Source organism: Coptis chinensis, chromosome 5 (genome assembly GCF_015680905.1).
Source record: "Coptis chinensis isolate HL-2020 chromosome 5, ASM1568090v1, whole genome shotgun sequence".
Taxonomy (NCBI): domain Eukaryota; kingdom Viridiplantae; phylum Streptophyta; class Magnoliopsida; order Ranunculales; family Ranunculaceae; genus Coptis; species Coptis chinensis.
Genome location: NC_141460.1, coordinates 82,709,573 through 82,729,234, shown reverse-complemented (window position 1 = coordinate 82,729,234; position 19,662 = coordinate 82,709,573). Strand labels below are relative to the sequence as shown.

Below are 19,662 nucleotides of genomic sequence, written 5' to 3'. Positions count from 1 at the left end.
GGGGTTGGAAAGAGACTGGTTAGAACTATGTTGTTGAGATACCATGGCAACTTAAAATATGGGGTGGTGTAAAAGCAAATTGAGAAAGGTTGGTCATACATGGAAAGGTTAATTGCAACAGAATTCAGATCTAGCTTACTTAGATAAAGATGAAGTTAGTATGTAAGATACCCCATGGCAACTAAATGGGAAAATAATGGGGGTGGTGTAAAAGCAAATTGCAAAGATGTATGCCTTATCATACATGGAAAGAAACTAATGGAGTTCATAGACTTTTGTAACTTTCCTTTTTCAAAATCAGGATCTAACTTACTTAGATAAAAATGAAGTGTTACTGTAGGAATTTTTCATTTTTGTATAAAATGGGAGAGTCCTAATTTTGATTAGATATTTCAGATTTTTAACAAATCTTAATGGTAGATATATGAGGTGTTATCAACCAGCATGTGGCTTACTTAGATAAAGATGAACTCTGTATGGAGTTCATACACTTTTAAATGGGAAGTCCTTCCTTTTTTTGTTAATATATCAATAGGTAAACTGGAGTTCATACAAGCATAAAAAATACAATCTTACCAAGCATAAAAAAGTCTTGTGTTACTAGGAAGCGCAGTTGAGAAGTTTTCATTTTTACATTACAATTAGAAGACTTTCTAGGGATTTTGATTAGATATATATCAAGGCGGAAAGCTTTTGAAGTCAAATCTTAATGGTAGCAAATCACTTGTGCAAGCAACAACAACGATAATAGTCATTTATAATAAACCATAATAGTTAACAAACCCAATCTTAAAATGATCCAACGCTGATATGATTGGTTTGATTGTCAAGCCATTGATCCAACATTGCAGAGTTATTTATACAGACCAGACTCTAAAAACACACTACCAGAATGAGAACTTCATACTAACACTGTATCAGCCATTGCAATTTATACGCTGAGCTTGCAATACTTAAACCTTTTTGTCACTTTTCAATGACAGCTTCATCACGCCCTAACATCATCTCCGACTTCAAATATTCACGGTCAAACTCTGTCAGAGACGCGAATAACTGCAAAAGGCACATAAACAATATAGTAAGTAGAAACCTTAAAATATAACAGAATACAAAAGACCTTTTCTGGTTGCAGGTGATACTCATAGAACAATATACGAACAAGGGAAAATTTCAATCCTTTAGAGATACCCAAATATTCAAGCATGAAAATATTTATGTTCTCCACAAAAGTTTTTCCTCCGCTTTTCTCAAGTTTTTTTATAGGATTAATTACCGAAACGGCAAAGTGCCACTTTTTTCAAAAATGGCTTGTAATTTGAATTACGCCTAGGTTAATAGTTAAAAGTAAAGTTGGCCATGTCATGCAAATACTTTCATATTGCCTTGGTGGAAACCTTAGTTTATAGGTAATTCACATGTACCTAATTTACATTGACACATATATGTTTGTCTGTATCCGTGTAGTTTGTTTACTTTAAAAAGACACCGATACATTTTTGATAAGCGCATAAATGTTATATATTTATGCTCAATTTTATATTAGTTAGTCCGTTTATTTTATTTGTTTGATTTAGTTAGCGTATTTTTTATGATTGTGCAGGAATTGGAGTTAATTTGATTAAATGTATCGAAACTAGCGAGATTCAAGATATCAATGCGTGAGCTCCTAACATTGGGTGTTCAGTTCATTGGAGGTGTCCCGAAAGAGGGTGAAATGGGTTATTATTGGATTTGGATCGCATTTGGATAGCTATTCATTGCATTTGGATTGCTGGATGGGCCTTTGGTTGGGTTTGGAATATTGGGCCCAACTAAGTAAAAGATGACAAAAAGATTAAAAGGATTTGGGCCCATGAGATTAAGTAGTCATGTGACCAGCAAGGGGGTGGGACCTAGAATTAAAGACCGGACCATGTGCACTCAACTCAAACTAAAGGCCAACTATCTATCCTACCTACTGGACCACCGGATTGGAACATTAGTTCCTTCTCCATTTCCAATTCGCGAACAGACCCAAAACCCCTCAAATTCCGGCCGACCAAATCGACACGCGCCCAAGCTTCCAAAACTAAACAAGCCAATCTATCAATCCTTCCATGAATTCGCATACCACCGGATCATTGGACCAATCCCATATTTTCTTTCCAATAGAGACCGACTTCCACTCAAACTGATCGAATCCGAAACTCTCGCTACGGATTAGAAACTTCTAATTCCATTCCAAATCAAACACTGCCCTAACCAAACCTCTATATATACCAGTAAAAACCAAAGGGAGGAAGATCTTTGGAGAGGACAAATTGGAGCGGAGAGCAGCAGACGAAGTGGAGAAGACGATATCAAAGCGGGATTACGGTCTTGTTGATGATTTATTCTTCTTATATTTTCGTGTTGCAAATTATAATGTTTAGCTAAATTCCAAGCTAGGGCTTAGATGAAGCCCTAGACTTGTGTAGGTTTCTCTATGTTTAATTGTTTCTCTATGTTTAATTGGGTTATTGTTCTCTGACTTAAGTTTTACAGTAAATAATTAATTGAATTCTCTGATTTCTGTAGAAAAATCATTGATTATATCCTGCATGTTTAATCCATGTCTAGACTAGTCAATTGTTGGGTTAAGTTTCTGCTGATATCAAGGCATTTGTTCTAAAGTTTATTTAAACCTGTGAGAAGTTGTGCTGTAAAAAGACAATTTTTGCTAAGGGTTTATATTTATTTGCTGAAATTCGATAAATACGATTTGTTAGAATTGTTTAAGAATTACGCGCTCACATCTTCGAGCAAGCAAGGGTTGCCTTTCACTCATGCTACTTGTAATAAAAAGAGAACTTTAAAATTAATTAAACTAAGATAATCTACAACAGTCTAGGGTGGATTCAAAAGCCTTAGTGTTTTCTTTATTGATAGTTAATCCATTTTTTATTGGTTTCGTAGTTAATAGTTTAATTGCATTGCTTAGTAAATAGTTAGATAAAATCATACATAAAAAATCCGGTAGAATTAGTTAAGTATAATTTTAATACTCGTTTGTCCGAAGTAGCAATCCCTATGGGATCGACCCGTTTGTCGCAACTATTTTCAACGATAGCTGTGCGCTTGCGGTTTAACTAAGGTTAGATTAGTCTATTTAATTAGACTGTTTAATTTCATATCAAGTTTTTGGCGCCGCTGCCGGGGATTGCAGTGGTGCAATCGAGTTTTAGGGTCTTACTTAACGTAATTCATAGTTTAGTTTTAGTAGTAGTTTAGTTTTATTCCGTAGTCTAAGTGTTTGCTTTTGATTTTTACAGGTTTAGGAAAATAAAAAAAATATATATTAGAGCATACAGGTTCGAAGCTTAATAGAGAAGAATCAAAGGAGCTTGCTTGTCGTCACTCGGCGTCGCAAGTGGCCCTTGAAGGCTCACGCCGGAGGTACGCTTTTAACTTTGTGGGGTTGAACTTGTGTGTTTGTCTGTTTTCGTATTTTTACTTGCATTTAGGATTGGTTAAGTCACCTTTGACCGGCTTAGGCATATTGCATTAAAACAGGTTTTAGCCCGCTCATTAGGAAAGCTCGTTTGACACGTGGATCAAGTGACAGTGCTTTTAGCACAAGAACTGGAAATCGTGTTATCCGGGTTTAGGATCACTTATTTTAAACCTTAATTAAAAATTCAATCGGTTTGAGATTTGTTGCCTATTTTCTGTGATTGTGCATCATCCCGCATCTTTCATTTTACGTTCGTTGTCGTTCATTGTAGAGTTAGGTTTTCATCATCTAGAGTCAGAGGTTGTGTATGATAGAAACCCGTTCTGAAAATCCTGATATAACACCTTTTGATCCGGAAATTGAAAGAACATTTCATAAGGGACCTACTAATCCAAACCAAGGTGAGGTAGAAAAACATTTGTTAGAAATGGCAGCAGAGCTCGAAGTTAAAACCCTTAAGGACTACTATTATCCAGTCCTTAATTCTAATCCTTCTTGCATAGATTTGCCTACATGTGATGCTAATTTTGAGTTAAGGGCAGCCATCATAAACTTGCTTCCCCAGTTCCATGGTTTTGATTCCGAAGACCCTTATCTTCACGTTAAGGAGTTCTTAGAAATATGTGGTACTCTTAACTTCCCTAGAGTCCAACCAGAGATTATCAAACTCCGCCTATTTCCTTTTTCACTTGAAGGATAAGGCAAAGTTGTGGTTGAATTCCTTAGAGTCTAAGTCCATCACTACTTGGGATGAGTTGAACATTAAGTTTCTCATTAAATTCTTTCCCATGCACAAGACTACTAGCCTTCGGCGACAGATCATGCATTTTATTCAAAAAGAGGGTGAAGAGTTTTATATATGTTGGGAGAGATTTAAATATCTTCTTTTGAGGTGTCCTCACCATAATTTTGTGAAATGGCAATTAGTGCAATTTTTCTTTAAGGGGTTGTCGATTTCACACCGTCAATTTGTTGAGTCCCGAAGTGGGGCAGATATCCTCTCTTTGCAGGAGGACGCAGCTTGGAAACTTCTTGAGACAATCACTGAAAGTTCTCAGCAATAGGAATCTCCAAGGAGGGTCTATGATAGAAGTGTACAAGTAGCTTCTGAACCAAAGAGGGGTGGTGTTTATGAGGTGAGAGGCGATTTTGAGGTGAGTGCCAAACTAGCCAATCTTGCTAGGGAGGTGGAATCCTAGAAGTTAAAAGGGGAGAGTTCTCATGTCAAGTCATTTAGTCAAGTATGTCAGCTATGTGAGAGTCCCGCACACACAGCCCAAACGTGTCTTTTCTATCTCTGCGTTCAATGAGTGTATAGCTGAACAGCTAATGCACTCAACACATATAATAAGTAACCGTTTGGTGACCCTTACTCTAACACATATAACCCTGGATGGAGGAATCATCCCAATTTCTCATGGAAAAATGGGCCGCATCAAACTGATCCAGGGGTGTCACCAGTGAACCCTCCTTCCCAATCGTATGCTCAAGTTCCTTCCAACCGGTTTCAAGAATACCAAAGAACCACCTCCACCATCTAAGAAACCATCTCTTGAGGACACTCTTAGTCTTTTCATGCAGAGTTCCCTTCAATTTCATCAAGACACCCAACGATTTCGAAAGGATACCCAACAGAGTTTGCATTCAAATGCACAATCTATTGTGAAGTTGGAAATTTAAATGGGTCAAATTGCTAATACTTTGAATGAGAGGGAAAATGGTAGGTTTCCTAGTCAACGAGTGGCTAATCCAAAGGGACAGTATGAAATAAGTTCTAACTTGAGCCAAGAGCACCACCAGGAGCAAGCCAAGTCTATTACCGTTCTTAGAAGTGGTAAACATATGGATAATAGGGTTGAGATGCCTAGGGATGTTGAGGTCAGATCTGATCCTATAGAGTGTGAGGGCGAGAAGAGTGATGTAAGTGGTTCTAATAGTCGTGATGCTTCTAAGAAGTGCTTAGAGACTCCTACGTCTTTCGAGTCTAGTCCTGTACCATCTTATATACCAAAAGCTCCTTTTCCTGAGAGGTTAGTTCATGCTAAGAAAGGAAATACTTTTAATGAGATAATGGAGATGTTTAAGCAAGTTCATATTAATATTCCGTTACTTGATGCTATAAAACAAGTTCCTTCTTATGCCAAGTTTCTTAAAGATATGTGTACGCAAAAACGTAAGTTGAATGTGCATAAGAAAGTTTTTCTTACTGAGCAAGTGAGTTCGATTATTCAAAACCGCACTCCACCTAAGTTTAGAGATCCAGGATGCCCTACTAGTTCTTGTGTTATAGGTGATCATATGATTGAGAAGGCATTACTTGATTTGGGGGCTAGTGTTAATTTGTTACCTTATTCGGTTTATTTACAGCTTGGTCTTGGTAAATTGAAACCTCGCCGATTACACTTCAACCGGCTGATAGATGCATCGTGGGTTCCACGTGGTATTGTTGAAGATGTTTTGATTCAGGTTGATAAATTTTATTTCCCAGTTGATTTTATTGTTCTAGAAACACAACCTGCTTCAAGATCTTAAACACCATATTCCCATCATCTTAGGTCGCCCATTTTTGCCACATCCAATGCTATCATTAACTGTCGTAATGGAGTGTTGAAGCTTTCTTTTGGTAATATGACTACAGAACTTAATGTGTTTAATGTGAGTCAACAACCTCCTGAACCTGATGATCTTTGGGATGTTAATCTTATTGACATTATGGTTCACAAGACTTTCTTGGAAAGTTATTCTGATGACCCTCTTGAGTCTTGTTTAACTCATTTTGGTAGTGATTTTGATGTGGATAATTCTATTTGTGAAGTAAATGCTTTGCTTGATGCTACCCCAATCTTAGATACTAATAAGTGGAAAACCAAGGTAGAACCTCTTTCTCCTTCCGAGTCTAAACCAGTTCCTTCCATAGAGAGTCCTCCTAAGCTTGAGTTGAAACCATTACCTGATACTTTTAACTTTTTAAGTATGTCTTTTTGGGACCTGATGAGACCTTGCCTGTTATTATTGCTTTTAATCTTAAAAGTGAACAAGAGAGTAAATTGCTTAGGGTTCTTAGAGACCATAAGACAACTTTAGGGTGGACTATTGCTGATATTAATGGGATAAGCCCCACTGATTGTATGCATCATATTCATCTTGAGGAGAATGTTAAACCATCCCGTGAGTTCCAGAGACGGCTTAATCCTAACATGAGAGAGGTAGTGAGAGCCGAGGTTCTCAAGTTGTTAGATGCAGGTATCATTTATCCCATCTCCGGTAGTAAAAGGGTGAGTCCGGTTCAAGTTGTCCCTAAGAAGTCTAGTATTACGGTAGTTAAGAATGCAAATCGCGAGTTAGTTCCTACCCGTATGACTACTGGGTGGCGTTTTTGCATTGACTATCGTAAGTTGAATCTAGCCACTAGGAAAGATCACTTTCCTCTTCCTTTCATTGACCAGATGCTTGAACGGTTAGCCGGTCATAAGTATTATTGTTTTCTCGATGGTTATTCCGATTATTACCAAATATGCATTACACCGGAGGATCAAGAAAATACAACTTTTACTTGCCCTTTTGGAACTTTTGCCTACCGTCGTATGCCATTTGGGTTATGTAATGCACCTGGTACCTTCCAGAGATGCATGCTTAGCATTTTTTCTGACATGGTAGAAAGATTTCTTGAGGTGTTTATGGATGATTTCTCCGTATTTGGTGATTCTTCTGATGAGGGTTTGCACCATTTGGAATTAGTGTTAATTAGGTGCAAGGAGAAGAATCTTGTGTTGAATTAGGAGAAGTGTCATTTTATGGTTCAACAGGGTATTGTTCTTGATCATATTGTTTCTACTAAAGGAATTGAGGTCGATAAGGCCAAGATTGATGTCATTTCTAGTCTTCCACCACCTAAGACTGTGAAAGATATTAGGTCTTTTTTAGGTCATGCTGGATTTTATAGGCGATTCATTAAGGACTTTAACAAGATTTCTCGTCCCTATGCAATTTACTTGGTAAGGACGTCGATTTTGTCTTTGATGATGATTGTTTGAAAGCTTTTGAGAAGCTTAAGCATTTATTGACTACCGCTCCTATCATACAACCACCTGATTGGAGTGTACCTTTTGAGTTAATGTGTGATGCATCGGACTATGCTATTGGGGCTGTTTTAGGTCAACGGTTTGATAAGTTGGCCCATGTAATTTATTATGCGAGTCCAACTCCTTAATGATGCCAAATGAATTACACTACAACCGAGGAGTTGTTAGCTGTTGTGTTTGCTTTAGACAAGTTTAGGTCTTATCTCATAGGGTCTAAGGTTGTCGTGTTTACTGATCATTCGGCTTTGAAGTATCTTCTTTCTAAAAAGGATGCTAAAGAGCGTCTTATTCGTTGGGTCCTCTTATTACAAGAGTTTGACATTGAGATTAGCGATAAAAAGGGTACAGAGAACGTGGTCGCTGACCACTTGTCTAGGCTTATAGTAGAGTCTTCTACTAGTCTTTTGCCTTTGAATGAGTCCTTCCCTGATGAGCAACTTTTTGCTATCTCCCAGTTGCCTTGGTATGCAGATATTGTTAATTATCTTGTTATAGGTCAATTTCCTTCTCATTGGAGAAAACAAGATAAATCTAAGTTTCTTGCTGAAGTTAAGTATTTTTTCTGGGATGACCCATACTTGTTTAAGTCATGCCCTGATCGATTGTTCTGAGATGTGTTCCCGAGTGAGTTTAAGTAGTATTCTCTCCTTTTGCCATGACCATGCATATGGTGGTCACTTTGGTCCTAAGAAGGCGGTACCTAAAGGTTTTGCGATGTGGTTTTTTATTGGCCTACTCTCTTTAGAGATGCACATGAGTTTGGTTTAGGATGTGATCGATGCCAGCATACAGGTAATATTTCCCATAGGAATGATGGCTCTTTCCACTAATTTGGTTGTTGAGCTTTTTGATGTGTGGGGTATAGACTTCATAGGTCATTTTCCTCCTTCCTTTGGTTATCTTTATATCCTCGTCGCAGTAGATTATGTTTCTAAGTGGGTTGAGGCAATACCATGTAAAACGAATGATCACAAGGTTATAGTTAACTTTTTGAAATATAATATATTTTCTCGTTTTGGTACTCCTCATGCAATTATAAGTGATAATGGTACTCATTTTACACATCATGCGTTTGAATCTTTAATGAAAAAGTGCTCTATTACTCATAAACTTGCTACCCCTTACCATCCCCAAACTAGTGGGCAAGTTGAAGTATCTAATAGGGAAATTAAACAGATTTTAGAAAAGACGGTGCGACCTAACCGTAAGGATTGGTCTCAATGTCTTAATGATTCCCTTTGGGCTTATAGGACTGCTAATAAGACTCCCATTGGTATGTCTCCTTATAGGCTTGTGTTTGGGAAGGCATGTCATTTGCCTATGGAATTAGAACGTGTTTTTTGGGCCATTAAAACTTTTAACTTTGACATGCGTAAAGCAGGTTCACAACGTAAGCTTTAATTGAATGAGTTAGCTGAGTTAAGGAATGAGGCATATGAGTATGCCAAGATTTACAAAGAGCAGACTAAGATTTTTCATGATAAATCTATTCTTCGCAAGTGCTTTGAACCTAATAAAAAAGTTTTGCCATATAATTCTCGTTTGCGTCTTTTTCTGGTAAGTTACGTTCTAGGTGGACTGGTCCTTTCATTGTTAAAACTGTTTTTCCTCATGGTGCTGTTGAGATAGAGGATCCTACGGATGGTCGTGTGTTTAAGGTTAATGGTGAACGCTTGAAACCATATCTTGATGGTTTTGCTAATAAGGATGTGGAAGAGGTGGATCTTATTGATCTTGTTTATCATGACTGAATGAGTATGCTTGTTGTATTTTAGTAGTTTAGGTTTTGTTCTTCTTTTCTTAGAATCGCTTCGCATTGTTCCCAAATATTTCATTCCAACCCCTAGTCTCCATTTGGGTTAACCAATGAGAAACATATTATTGAGGATTTTCAGGTTATGACAGCTTTTATATTTATGAAATGTCGAAAATACAGAGGAGACACTGCCGATTTTTTTTTTTTTTTTGAATTTTGGGGCGTTCATTTTGTGTTTAATTGGTAGACAAAGTACTAATCTAAGAATTGGGTGTGCGAAGCATTCGTCTGCTAGAGACGTTAACTGTAGCGCTTATGGGAGGCAACCCATATTTTTCTTTTATTTGAGTTTATTGTGCACATATCTCATGTATTCCACTCTAGCACCTTTTCTCTGTCTTTTTGGAGACGTGTAACTCTATGGGATGAGACACGTGACACATTTTAGTCATTGTAGTAACTTGGTTCCTCTTTTATATTATCATTGTTATATCTTTTGTGAGGTACTAATTTCTACAGGTGACTCAGAGATATTATTTTTCGTTCTTTGAGTTCTTGGTAACCTCTTTCCTTATATACTTTTACTTGTCCATGTTGTTATCTTTTAAATTGCGCATTTATGTTAACATTGAGGACAATGTCTATGATAAGTTTGGGGGTGGGAACAAAATGTTTGTTTAGCGAAATATAAATATGTCCAACATGGTATGATTAATGGTGATTTTATATGATGAGAAATTTAAAAATTTTGATCTCTAAAGCCACTGATTTTCAAGGAATTTAAGAAGTGAAGAGTCACCTTTGAAGTTGTTATTGCTTAGACTATTTTCTACCTCTAGAAATAGATTTTATTGATGAAAGTCTAAGCCAATGTGAAATTTGCACTATTAGCCACCTGATACACGTCAAATTGAAGAGTAATTTAATCTCCTAGTGAACTAGAAGAGGAATATAGAGACTTAACCCGTGAGACTTGAGCCTTTGAATTTTTTGGAAAGTCTTTACGTAAATTCAGAGTCCAAGTTGACTCATTCATTTTTCTGTGCTTAAATTCGTTGTAGTCTCATTATTCTTGATTTGGTTGATCACAAAGTGACATCAACTGGGGAGATATTCGAAGCGGAATATCATACTGTAGTGAACCAATTAGCCTTTATTTATACCACCTAGTAGGATCATCATGTTAACCCTTTTGAGCCTTATATATTAAGCTTTTTCTTCTCAAACCAACTATCCTTAACCCAGCTCCAGCTAAGGAGTGTAAACCCATATCATTGGCCTTACCCATATTTCTGAGGATTTCTAAAAGACTAAGGAGAATGCTAGAAGAAAGAAGATTTGGAAGGAAAATTTACCAAAATCAAATGAAGAAAATCATTCTTTTTGCTCAAAGTGATTTAATAGAAAAGAAAGAAAAAAAAAAAAAATATATATATATATATATATATATATATATATATATATAAAAGAAAAAAGAAAAAGAACGAGAAATCATTGAGCAGAAGTAGTGAGAAAGTCGAGTAACGTGGTCTACAAAGTGAAGAAATTTTCCAAGAAGGTCAAGTACAAGATGGTCTTTAGTTTATTCTCAAAAAAATTTGAATCATTTTTACCCTTTTCTTGTCAACCTATCCTAAGCCCCGTCTTAATACCCAGACTTATCACAAAAGTATGATATGAAGTGTAGAATAAGCGAGAGGATGCTAAAGTGAAGGACCCGACACTTCACATGTGATTGATGTTCTTTCCATGAGACTAATTTGTTTTTGAAATTTCATAAGTCCGTCTTTCTAGCCAAGTATGTGGGATGTTTTATTATTTTACTCATTTCCCTGCATACAGAGGTAAAATTGAAAACTTATCTAAGAGAGACTTTCTTGTGAGTGTATGAATGGTGAGGATTGAGGTTGATATATTCTTTGGATAGTAAGTTAGGAATTCCGTTACTTGGATAAGAGATTGTATCAGCTTGGCTAAACACACACACGCTTTGGTTTGGAGTAGTAGTAAATCTTTTCTATCTTTGGACGTAGTGATGAGTCTTGGTGATGATGATGCTGATTTTTGAACTTGTTTAGTAGTGGGCGAAAAAGATTTTATCTCTGAGAAAATTATATAACCATTGGTTATGCTATGTTAATGTTTGTGGGTACCGTTTCTGAAAACCCTCACGAGACTAAACTCGTCCACTAGGGGTAACCTAGGGGTTTAAAAGGCTTGTTACACATGCTAAGTGTAATCATGATTCCTACGAAAGTGAGTTAGGAATTTTGTTTTTGTTATTAGTTTAGTTTTAGTTTTGCTCGAAGACTAGCAAAATATAAGTTTGGGAGTATTTGACAAGCGCATAAATGTTATATATTTATGCTCAATTTTATATTAATTAGTCCGTTTATTTTATTTGTTTGATTTAGTTAGCGTATTTTTTATGATTGTGCAGGAATTGGAGTTAATTTGATTAAATGTATCGAAACTAGCGAGATTCAAGATATCAGTGCGTGAGCTCCTAACATTGGGTGTTCAGTTCATCGCTGGATGGGCCTTTGGTTGGGTTTGGAATATTGGGCCCAACTAAGTAAAAGATGACAAAAAGATTAAAAGGATTTGAGCCCATGAGATTAAGTAGTCATGTGACCAGCAAGGGGGTGGACCTAGAATTAAAGACCGGACCATGTGCACACAACTCAAACTAAAGGCCAACTATCTACCCTACCTACTACCTACTGGACCACCGGATTGCGAACAGACTCAAAACCCCTCAAATTCCGGCCGACCAAATCGAACACGCGCCCAAGCTTCCAAAACTAAACAAGCCAATCTATCAATCCTTCCATGAATTCGCATACCACCGGATCATTGGACCAATCCCATATTTTCTTTCCAACAGAGACCGACTTCCACTCAAACTGATCGAAACCGAAACTCTCGCTACCGGATTAGAAACTTCTAATTCCATTCCAAATCAAACACTGCCCTAACCAAACCTCTATATATACAAGTAAAAACCAAAGGGTGGAAGATCTTTGGAGAGGACAAATTGGAGCCGAGAGCGGCAGACGAAGTGGAGAAGAAGATATCAAAGCGGGATTATGGTTTTGTTGATGATTTATTCTTCTTATATTTTCGTGTTGCAAATTATAATGTCTAGCTAAATTCCAAGCTAGGGCTTCGGGATTATGAAGCCCTAGACTTGCGTAGGTTTTTCTATGTTTAATTGGGTTATTGTTCTCTGACTTAAGTTTTACAGTAAATAATTAATTGAATTCTCTGATTTCTGTAGAAATTCTATCATTGATTATATCCTGCATGTTTAATCTATATCTAGACTAGTCAATTGTTGGGTTAAGTTTCTGCTGATATCAAGGCATCGGTTCTAAAGTTCATTTAAACCTGTGAGAAGTTGTGCTGTAAAAAGACAATTTTTGCTAGGGGTTTATATTTATTTGCTGAAATTCGATTAATACAATTTGTTAGAATTGTTTAAGAATTACACGCTCACATCTTCGAGCAAGGAAGGGTTACCTTTCCCTCATGCTACTCGTAATAAAAAAAGAACTTTAAAATTAATTAAACTAAGATAATCTACAACGGTCTATGGTGGATTCGAAAGCCTTAGTGTTTTCTTCATTGATAGTTGATCCATATTTTTATTGGTTTTGTAGTTAATAGTTTAATTGCATTGCTTAGTCAATAGTTAGATAAAATCATACATCAAAAATCCGGTAGAATCAGTTAAGTATAATTTTAATACTCGTTTGTCCGAAGTAGCAATCCCTGTAGGATCGACCCGTTTGCCGCAACTATTTTCAACTATAGCTGTGCGCTTGCGGTTTAACTAGGGTTAGATTATTCTATTTAATTAGACTGTTTAATTTTCTATCAAACATTTTTTATTTCATTTTACTTTTAAATGACCTGTAATTTGATTAAGCCTAAGTTAATAGTTATAGTAAAATTGGTCATGTCAAGCAAATACTTTTCATAGTGAGCCTTGGCAGAAACCTAATTTATACTTTATAGATAATTCAACTATACCGAAATTACATGACAAAAGTGAGTGTGATCTGAGATGGATACAAACGTTGTGTTTGGTTCGTGGAATCTAAATTCCTGGAAAATGAAGAGGGTGAGGAACACTGAAGATGAAGAAGACCGAAGTTGGAACCGGAGAAGGGGAAGTTACCCTATCTGCTCCTTCCATTTAAGGAAAGTGAACACCATTTTTCCAGAAATCAAGTTGTTTTCCCTAATTATGATACCCTTAGAAAGAAATATCTCGGATTTTATGACTTCCTACCAAACGATTACCATTTTCGCTTCCTATTTTTGCACCTCTACTCCCTCCCCATTTACATAACTACAGATGAATTTCCATGAATTTAAATTCCTTGAACCAAACACAGCCAAAGTGTCAGACACCGCGAAATTGAGGTATACCCAATGTTGCCAGAAACGTGGGTCGTTTTGATACGGATATGGATATGGATATGCTACATGGACTGGGTCAGGATAGGTTTGGGTAGGCTTAATTGGATCTGTCACACCCCTATTTTTTAGATAATTAAATATTCACACGAAAGCTATTTCGAGTCGTAATTATCTTTGGTACGTTTATGCGAGAATTTAATATCTATGAATATAATATATAAAATAAATCATAAAAACTTGCTCAAGAATCATAACTATACATATAGAAATTTTCTAACAAACTGTTTTAATCAAGACTTGAAAACCCGTTTTACTTTCTCAACAAATTGTTTTAATTAAGTTTTAAAAACTCGTTTTAATTTAAAATTGTGATTCCCGTTTTAATATGAGAAAGTTTCCCGTTTTAATTAGAAGTGCTAGATTTTTCTTTTTCAATAGGAGAGAAATTTCCATTATAATAGGAGAATGATTCACATTTTAATTAGAAGTGCTACAATTTTATCTTTTCAATAGGAGAGAAATTCCCGTTTTAATAAGAATTATGATGTGGAATTTTAAGAGAGCTAGAAAAATACCCCTTGTGACTGTTTTAATTTCCCAACAAATTGTTTTAATTAAGTTTTAAAACCTCATTTTTTAATTTGAGGGATCCCATTTTAATTTAGAAGTGTGATTCCCGTTTTAATTAAGAAGTGCTAGATTTTTCTTTTTCAATAGAAGAGGAATTCTCATTATAATAGGAGAATGATTCTCGTTTTTTAATTGGAGGAGGGATCCCGTTTTAATTTAGAAGTGTGATTCCCGTTTTTAATAAGATAAGGATTCTCGTTTTAATTAGAAGTGTTATATTTTTCTTTTTCAATAGTAGAGGAATTCCCATTATAATATGAGTGATTCCCATTTTAATTAGAAATGCTAGAATTTTTCTTTTCAATAAGAGAGGAATTCCCGTTTTAATAAGAGTTGATGACATAGAATTTTAAGAGAGCTAGAAATATATCCCTTGTGGGAGCTTTAATATTAATATATAGATATATAGAAATGAATCAATTCATTCAAGCACTAGTAGTCTAATTTAATTAAATGACCATTCCAAATTCCAATAGCCAATATTGTTGCTACGAGAGGGAGAGATACATGAGAACGCATGGAGAAAATAATATGTAGTACTACATGGCTATATTTTCAACTATGCACTATTGTTTTTTTCCTTCTTATTAGCTTTTCTTCTATAAGACTGTGGATGTTAGAAGTAGTGTTTTGATTCGTGAACATACCCTAAAAGGGTACACATGATCTGATACGGGAATCGTAGGGAGTAGCAAAGCTGGCATCATTGGGTATACCACATACAACATGTGTACATCTGTGTCTGACACGGACACGTGGATATGTATTCGACATAAATTATTTTTATAGTATGGCATGTCGATGTAAATTAGACATACATGTTGTCTAGTACTCTAGTTACTAATTACCATACACAAAAGGAAGAAACACCAATTGATCCTAAATAAATTCTGAGAAACCCTCAACAGACTAAGTCTAGTCACTTCTAGACTATGAGAAGACCGATGTTACCGTTGTTGTAGCAATAATTTGTAGATAAACAAAAGATGAACCATACGCTCTACAAGATCCAATATTTCATTGTGGGTGTGTGACATTGTAACAGCTATGCTTTCACATTTCAAATATTTGGTTTTTTGTCTCACGCAAAGAAAAAGAAGAGAGAGAGAGATGTGAAATGAGAAAAGAAATTAAAGATGTCAAGTGAAGCTATATCTTCTATGTTCTCACAAAGGCAGCACAAGTTGATTATTTCATTGATTTTTTTTTCCTAATTGTCATCAAATTAATAGTTGAGACTGTATTAGTGTCGTTTTCTGAATGTTAACTTATTCATGCTAATCCCAATGGAGTATATATAGTGAACACATAAGAGAAATAGATTCAGTTTAGACACATGAGCAAACAAATTTTGAATTCACCAACCTCCTCATGAGTATATTTCTCCACACGCACGAATCTCACTCTGAATAAGTTCCAATTCGATTTCCTGCAATAGAAAGGACAAAAAGGAATTAACAAATGCAATTGTCAGTATTTACGTTAATTTTCATTGACACAAATACTTGTGTCTTGTCTGTGTTTGTGTCCATGTAGTTTGTTTACTTTAAAATGACACGGATACATTTTTTATTTTATTTTACTTTTGGTTACAATCACCTAAATTAATAGTTATAGTAAAATTGGTAATATCAAGCAAATACTTTCATAGTGAGCCTTGGTGGAAACCTAATTTATAGATAATTCACATACCTAAGTTACATTGACACAGATGCACATGAGATATGAAGTGTCAAACACGCGAAACTTTGTATATCACATACAATGTGTCTAACACGGACCCGTGCATACGTATCTGATATGGATTATTTTTATACTATGGCATGTCCTTGTAAATAGACCTATACATGTTGGCTAGATTCCATACGCAAAGGGGAGAAACACCAATTGATCCTAAATTAATTATGAGAAATCCTCAACAAACTAAATCTAGTTACTCCTAGACTCACTAACAGACTGAGAAGACCGATGTTGTCGTTGTTGTGGCAATAATTTGTATACAAACAAAAGCTAAACCATACTCTCTACAAGATCCAATATTTCATTGTGGGTGTATGACTTTCCCATTCCCAATATTTAGTTTTTTGTCTCACCGAAAGAAAAAGAAGAGAGAAATAGAGAAGTGAAATGAACAAACAAATTAAAAATGTCAAGTAAAGCTATGTCTTTTATGCTTTCACAAAGGCCGCAAAAGTTGATTAATTCATTGAAATTGTTTAAATTGTCATCAAATTTATAGTTGAGACTGTACTCGTGTAGTTGTTTTCTGAATGTTAACCCATTCATGATAATCCTGATGGAGTGTAGTGAACACACAGATAAGAGCATTACAAAATAGATTCAGTTTAGACACACGAGCAAACTAAATTTGAATTCTCCAACCTCCTGATGAGTCCATTCCAGCACATACGGCAAAGTCCAAGACTGAAGGTTAGACTTCTTTTGATGACGTTTTCTTTCAATTTCCTGCAACAGAAGGGACAAAAAGGAAATAACAAATGCAATTGTCAGTATTTTACGTTCATGGACAAATTAAATTGGCTGACCCTACACACGGTAAGCTATAGTAGACATGCAAAGATCTCTAAGGTACCGACACTTTTACAATGCATAACGCCTGCCATTTATGAATACAATTTATTAGATCCCTCGGTCAAAAACAAACCTTTCCCACTGGTTCAAGAAAGTAAAGCAGTCTACTCACATGCCCAGTTCTTTTTCAGTACCAGAAATTCAATTAGTAGGGATAACATGTTTCTGTGCATATCAGAACAATGAACTATTAAAAACCTAATTTAAAATCTTGTTCCATGGGTACATCAAAATAGAAGAGGCACCCAAATCACAGTCAACTTGAAAAGGAAATGTTGTTTGCAGTGTCCATGTCCTCTCCTAGCCACCCACGCAACAATTTAATCCATCATTATGGTGATCATTGAGCCAAAAAACAAATCATATCGGTCTACTTTTTTCTGTAGCAAGGCTGCCCAAATGATATCAGTGGGATTCCAGTCAAAGAGATTATCAATGAAATGCAATTTTCTGGACTATGGAAATATAGGACGATTTAAGTACAATAATTTGCTAGAGGTGGTTGTCTGTCCAAGAATAACCACTTTTCTTGGTCTCGTAATTAAGGAGTTGCTCATTTCAGTATAACCACCCAATACTGGAAAAAATGGGAATGTAACTACCAGTTGGGTAAATCAACCAAACAAAGCATCTTTCCATACCTATTAATGAACATAAATAAACATAAATAAAGGCAAAGGGCTAACATCTCCTCTTTTTCCACAAAGAATGTCATCAATAGATGAGCTTGACAATCAACCCAAAATAAAAGTAAACAACATTATTCAACAGTACACTATCCCACTCTGAACATCAAGTCGTAAAATCCCAAAAGTTTGAGAATCCAAAGTCGTGACCAACATAACTTGCCACAAAAGGCACAGCAATTTACTTGCTATTATTAAATAAATTATGTAACCCTTAAACTCACTTTGCATCATAAAAAAGAAATGGGTACATTGAACAGAAATAATGATAAGGATTAGGCGAAACCTTTGTTGTAACATCATAAGGAGGATATTCAAACTCCATATCATCAGGGATAAATTGCAAATCCACACAATGACCCGATGGCTTTCCGTAATCCATGCCATCAAAAGAAGCGTATATATCTCTTGCCGTAGCAACCGAATCACACTCCACAACTGCATAGTATCCTTCATAGTCTTCGCCATCTTTGTTGTTTGTTTCTTCTTCATCATCGCTATCAACATCTGGTGGATAGACAGAGATTGACAAGATTTGTCCACCTTCTTCATGAACAAATTTGCCCAGCAGCTCATAGAGGAAGGAAGACTACAATGCAAAAAAAAAAAATGTAACTTTCAGTAAAAATGAAGTAGTAAATTAGCCATGATCCACCAATCAGTGTTCGAACTACCCTACTGTGAAAAAATTACACCTTTATCTAAACAATCATATATCTCAAGGCAAAGGTAACGCCAAATTCGTCTCTCTCTCTCTCTAACTTGGGCGTTGAAATTTTTAACCATCTTATTCACTTTTTCTAATCAGATGTTACGAACAACAATCCAACAAATAGAAAATTAATGTAAAACAATAAGAATACTAATTAGGAAGAGGAAAGGGGAACAAATTAATAAATTCACTTATGGATTCTGGTTTGGGACCCATATTGACAACGGCGAGTCTTCTAGTTCCCTGAAACGCCGCTTCTTTCACCGAATTCACAATTTCCTCTGAAGAAGATTTTTCACCCTCGTTCATCACCCCCAAACTTTCCTCTGAAGAAGATTTTTCACCCTCGCTCATCATTTTCTCTTCGGTGTTGGTGGTATTAGTTTTCTCAATCGCTTTCAAACACTTTGTTGTTGTTGAATTTTTAGGGACTATTTGTTTTTTTGGGTTAAGTTATAAGAGGGTCTTATAAGACCATGTGTTATAAAGTGGTTTGTTTTTCATTTTAAGTTCCTCTTATAAGCACTTGTAAAATTAGAAAAAACAAATACATAACATCTTGTCTTTATAGATGGTTATTTGACAAATATAACCCTACTTTACATCACATTTAACATGAATAGATTAATTTGAAACAAAGATATAGTTTGATTTTCGATTTCAAATCAATTTTGATAATTATAATATCGATTTTAGAAAACTACTTTAATTGGCAGTGGTGGTAGTGGTCTTAATAGCACGGTGGTGGTGGTAGTGGAAGTATTGATATTGGTCTTAATAACACGGTGGTGGTAGTGGTAGTAGTAGTAGTAGAAGTGGTAGATATCTTAATAGCACGGTGGTAGTGGTGGTGGTGGTTTTAATAGCGTGGTGGTGGTGGTGGTGATAGTCTTAATAGTATGGTGATAGTGGTGGTGGAGGTGATGATGGTGGTGGTAGTGGTGGTGGTAATGATGGTGGTGGTAGTGGCGGTAGTGGTGGTGGTGTGGTGGTGGTAGTGGCAGCAGTGGTGGTGGTAGTTTTAATAGTTTGGTGGTGGTGGTGGTGGTAACCGGTGGTGGATAGGGCAATAAAGTTATTTGGAGAAGAAGATAATGAAAAGGAAAGAAGAGATAAATGGGATTAGAGGTATATGGACGGGGGTGTTTGAGTCATTTTGAGTTATAAGACTTATAGAATTGAAGTAGATCTAATTTTGGTTATATAATCAGTGAAGCCTCTTATAAGACATTTCAGTAGAATCATTTATAAGAGGCAAACAAACCAAAAAAATATCAAAAATCACTGGGCCACATCTTATAAGA

General features: G+C 35.9%; 2 protein-coding genes across 4 annotated transcripts; one reads left to right on the top strand and one right to left on the bottom strand.

Moving 5' to 3' along the window:
• Positions 1-727: 727 nt before the first annotated feature.
• LOC147499351 (uncharacterized) lies at positions 728-18,848 on the bottom strand. Of its 3 annotated transcripts, none has more exons than XM_086561174.1 (5): positions 18,550-18,848; positions 17,933-18,235; positions 16,751-16,834; positions 15,734-15,797; positions 728-1,053 (listed from the first exon to the last, which is right to left on the bottom strand). In XM_086561174.1, exons 2-5 carry the CDS (start codon positions 18,220-18,222, stop codon positions 967-969), a joined length of 525 nt encoding a protein of 174 aa, XP_086417300.1. In that variant the 5' UTR covers positions 18,223-18,235; positions 18,550-18,848; the 3' UTR covers positions 728-966. The 3 variants fall into 3 exon arrangements, with proteins under 3 accessions (XP_086417300.1, XP_086417299.1, XP_086417298.1); XM_086561173.1 differs by having other exon boundaries at positions 728-1,055; positions 15,739-15,797; positions 18,554-18,807; XM_086561172.1 differs by having other exon boundaries at positions 18,554-18,804.
• LOC147499352 (uncharacterized) lies at positions 1,062-9,305 on the top strand. The gene is given in 7 exon segments (XM_086560845.1): positions 1,062-4,160; positions 4,162-4,522; positions 5,151-5,938; positions 6,086-6,343; positions 6,445-6,678; positions 7,806-8,017; positions 9,128-9,305. Coding segments are annotated over 7 exon segments (2,412 nt in total). The 5' UTR covers positions 1,062-3,779.
• Positions 18,849-19,662: the final 814 nt, after the last annotated feature.

Coding starts and splice junctions, on each gene's coding strand:
- LOC147499351 (XM_086561173.1), bottom strand. CDS start 18,715: ATGATGAGCGAGGGTGAAAAATCTTCTTCAGAGGAAAGTTTGGGGGTG. Junction 16,835..17,932: donor CTTATGATGTTACAACAAAG/GTTTCGCCTAAT, acceptor CTTCTGTTGCAG/GAAATTGAAAGAAAACGTCA. Junction 15,798..16,750: donor TGGAATGGACTCATCAGGAG/GTTGGAGAATTC, acceptor TTTCTATTGCAG/GAAATCGAATTGGAACTTAT.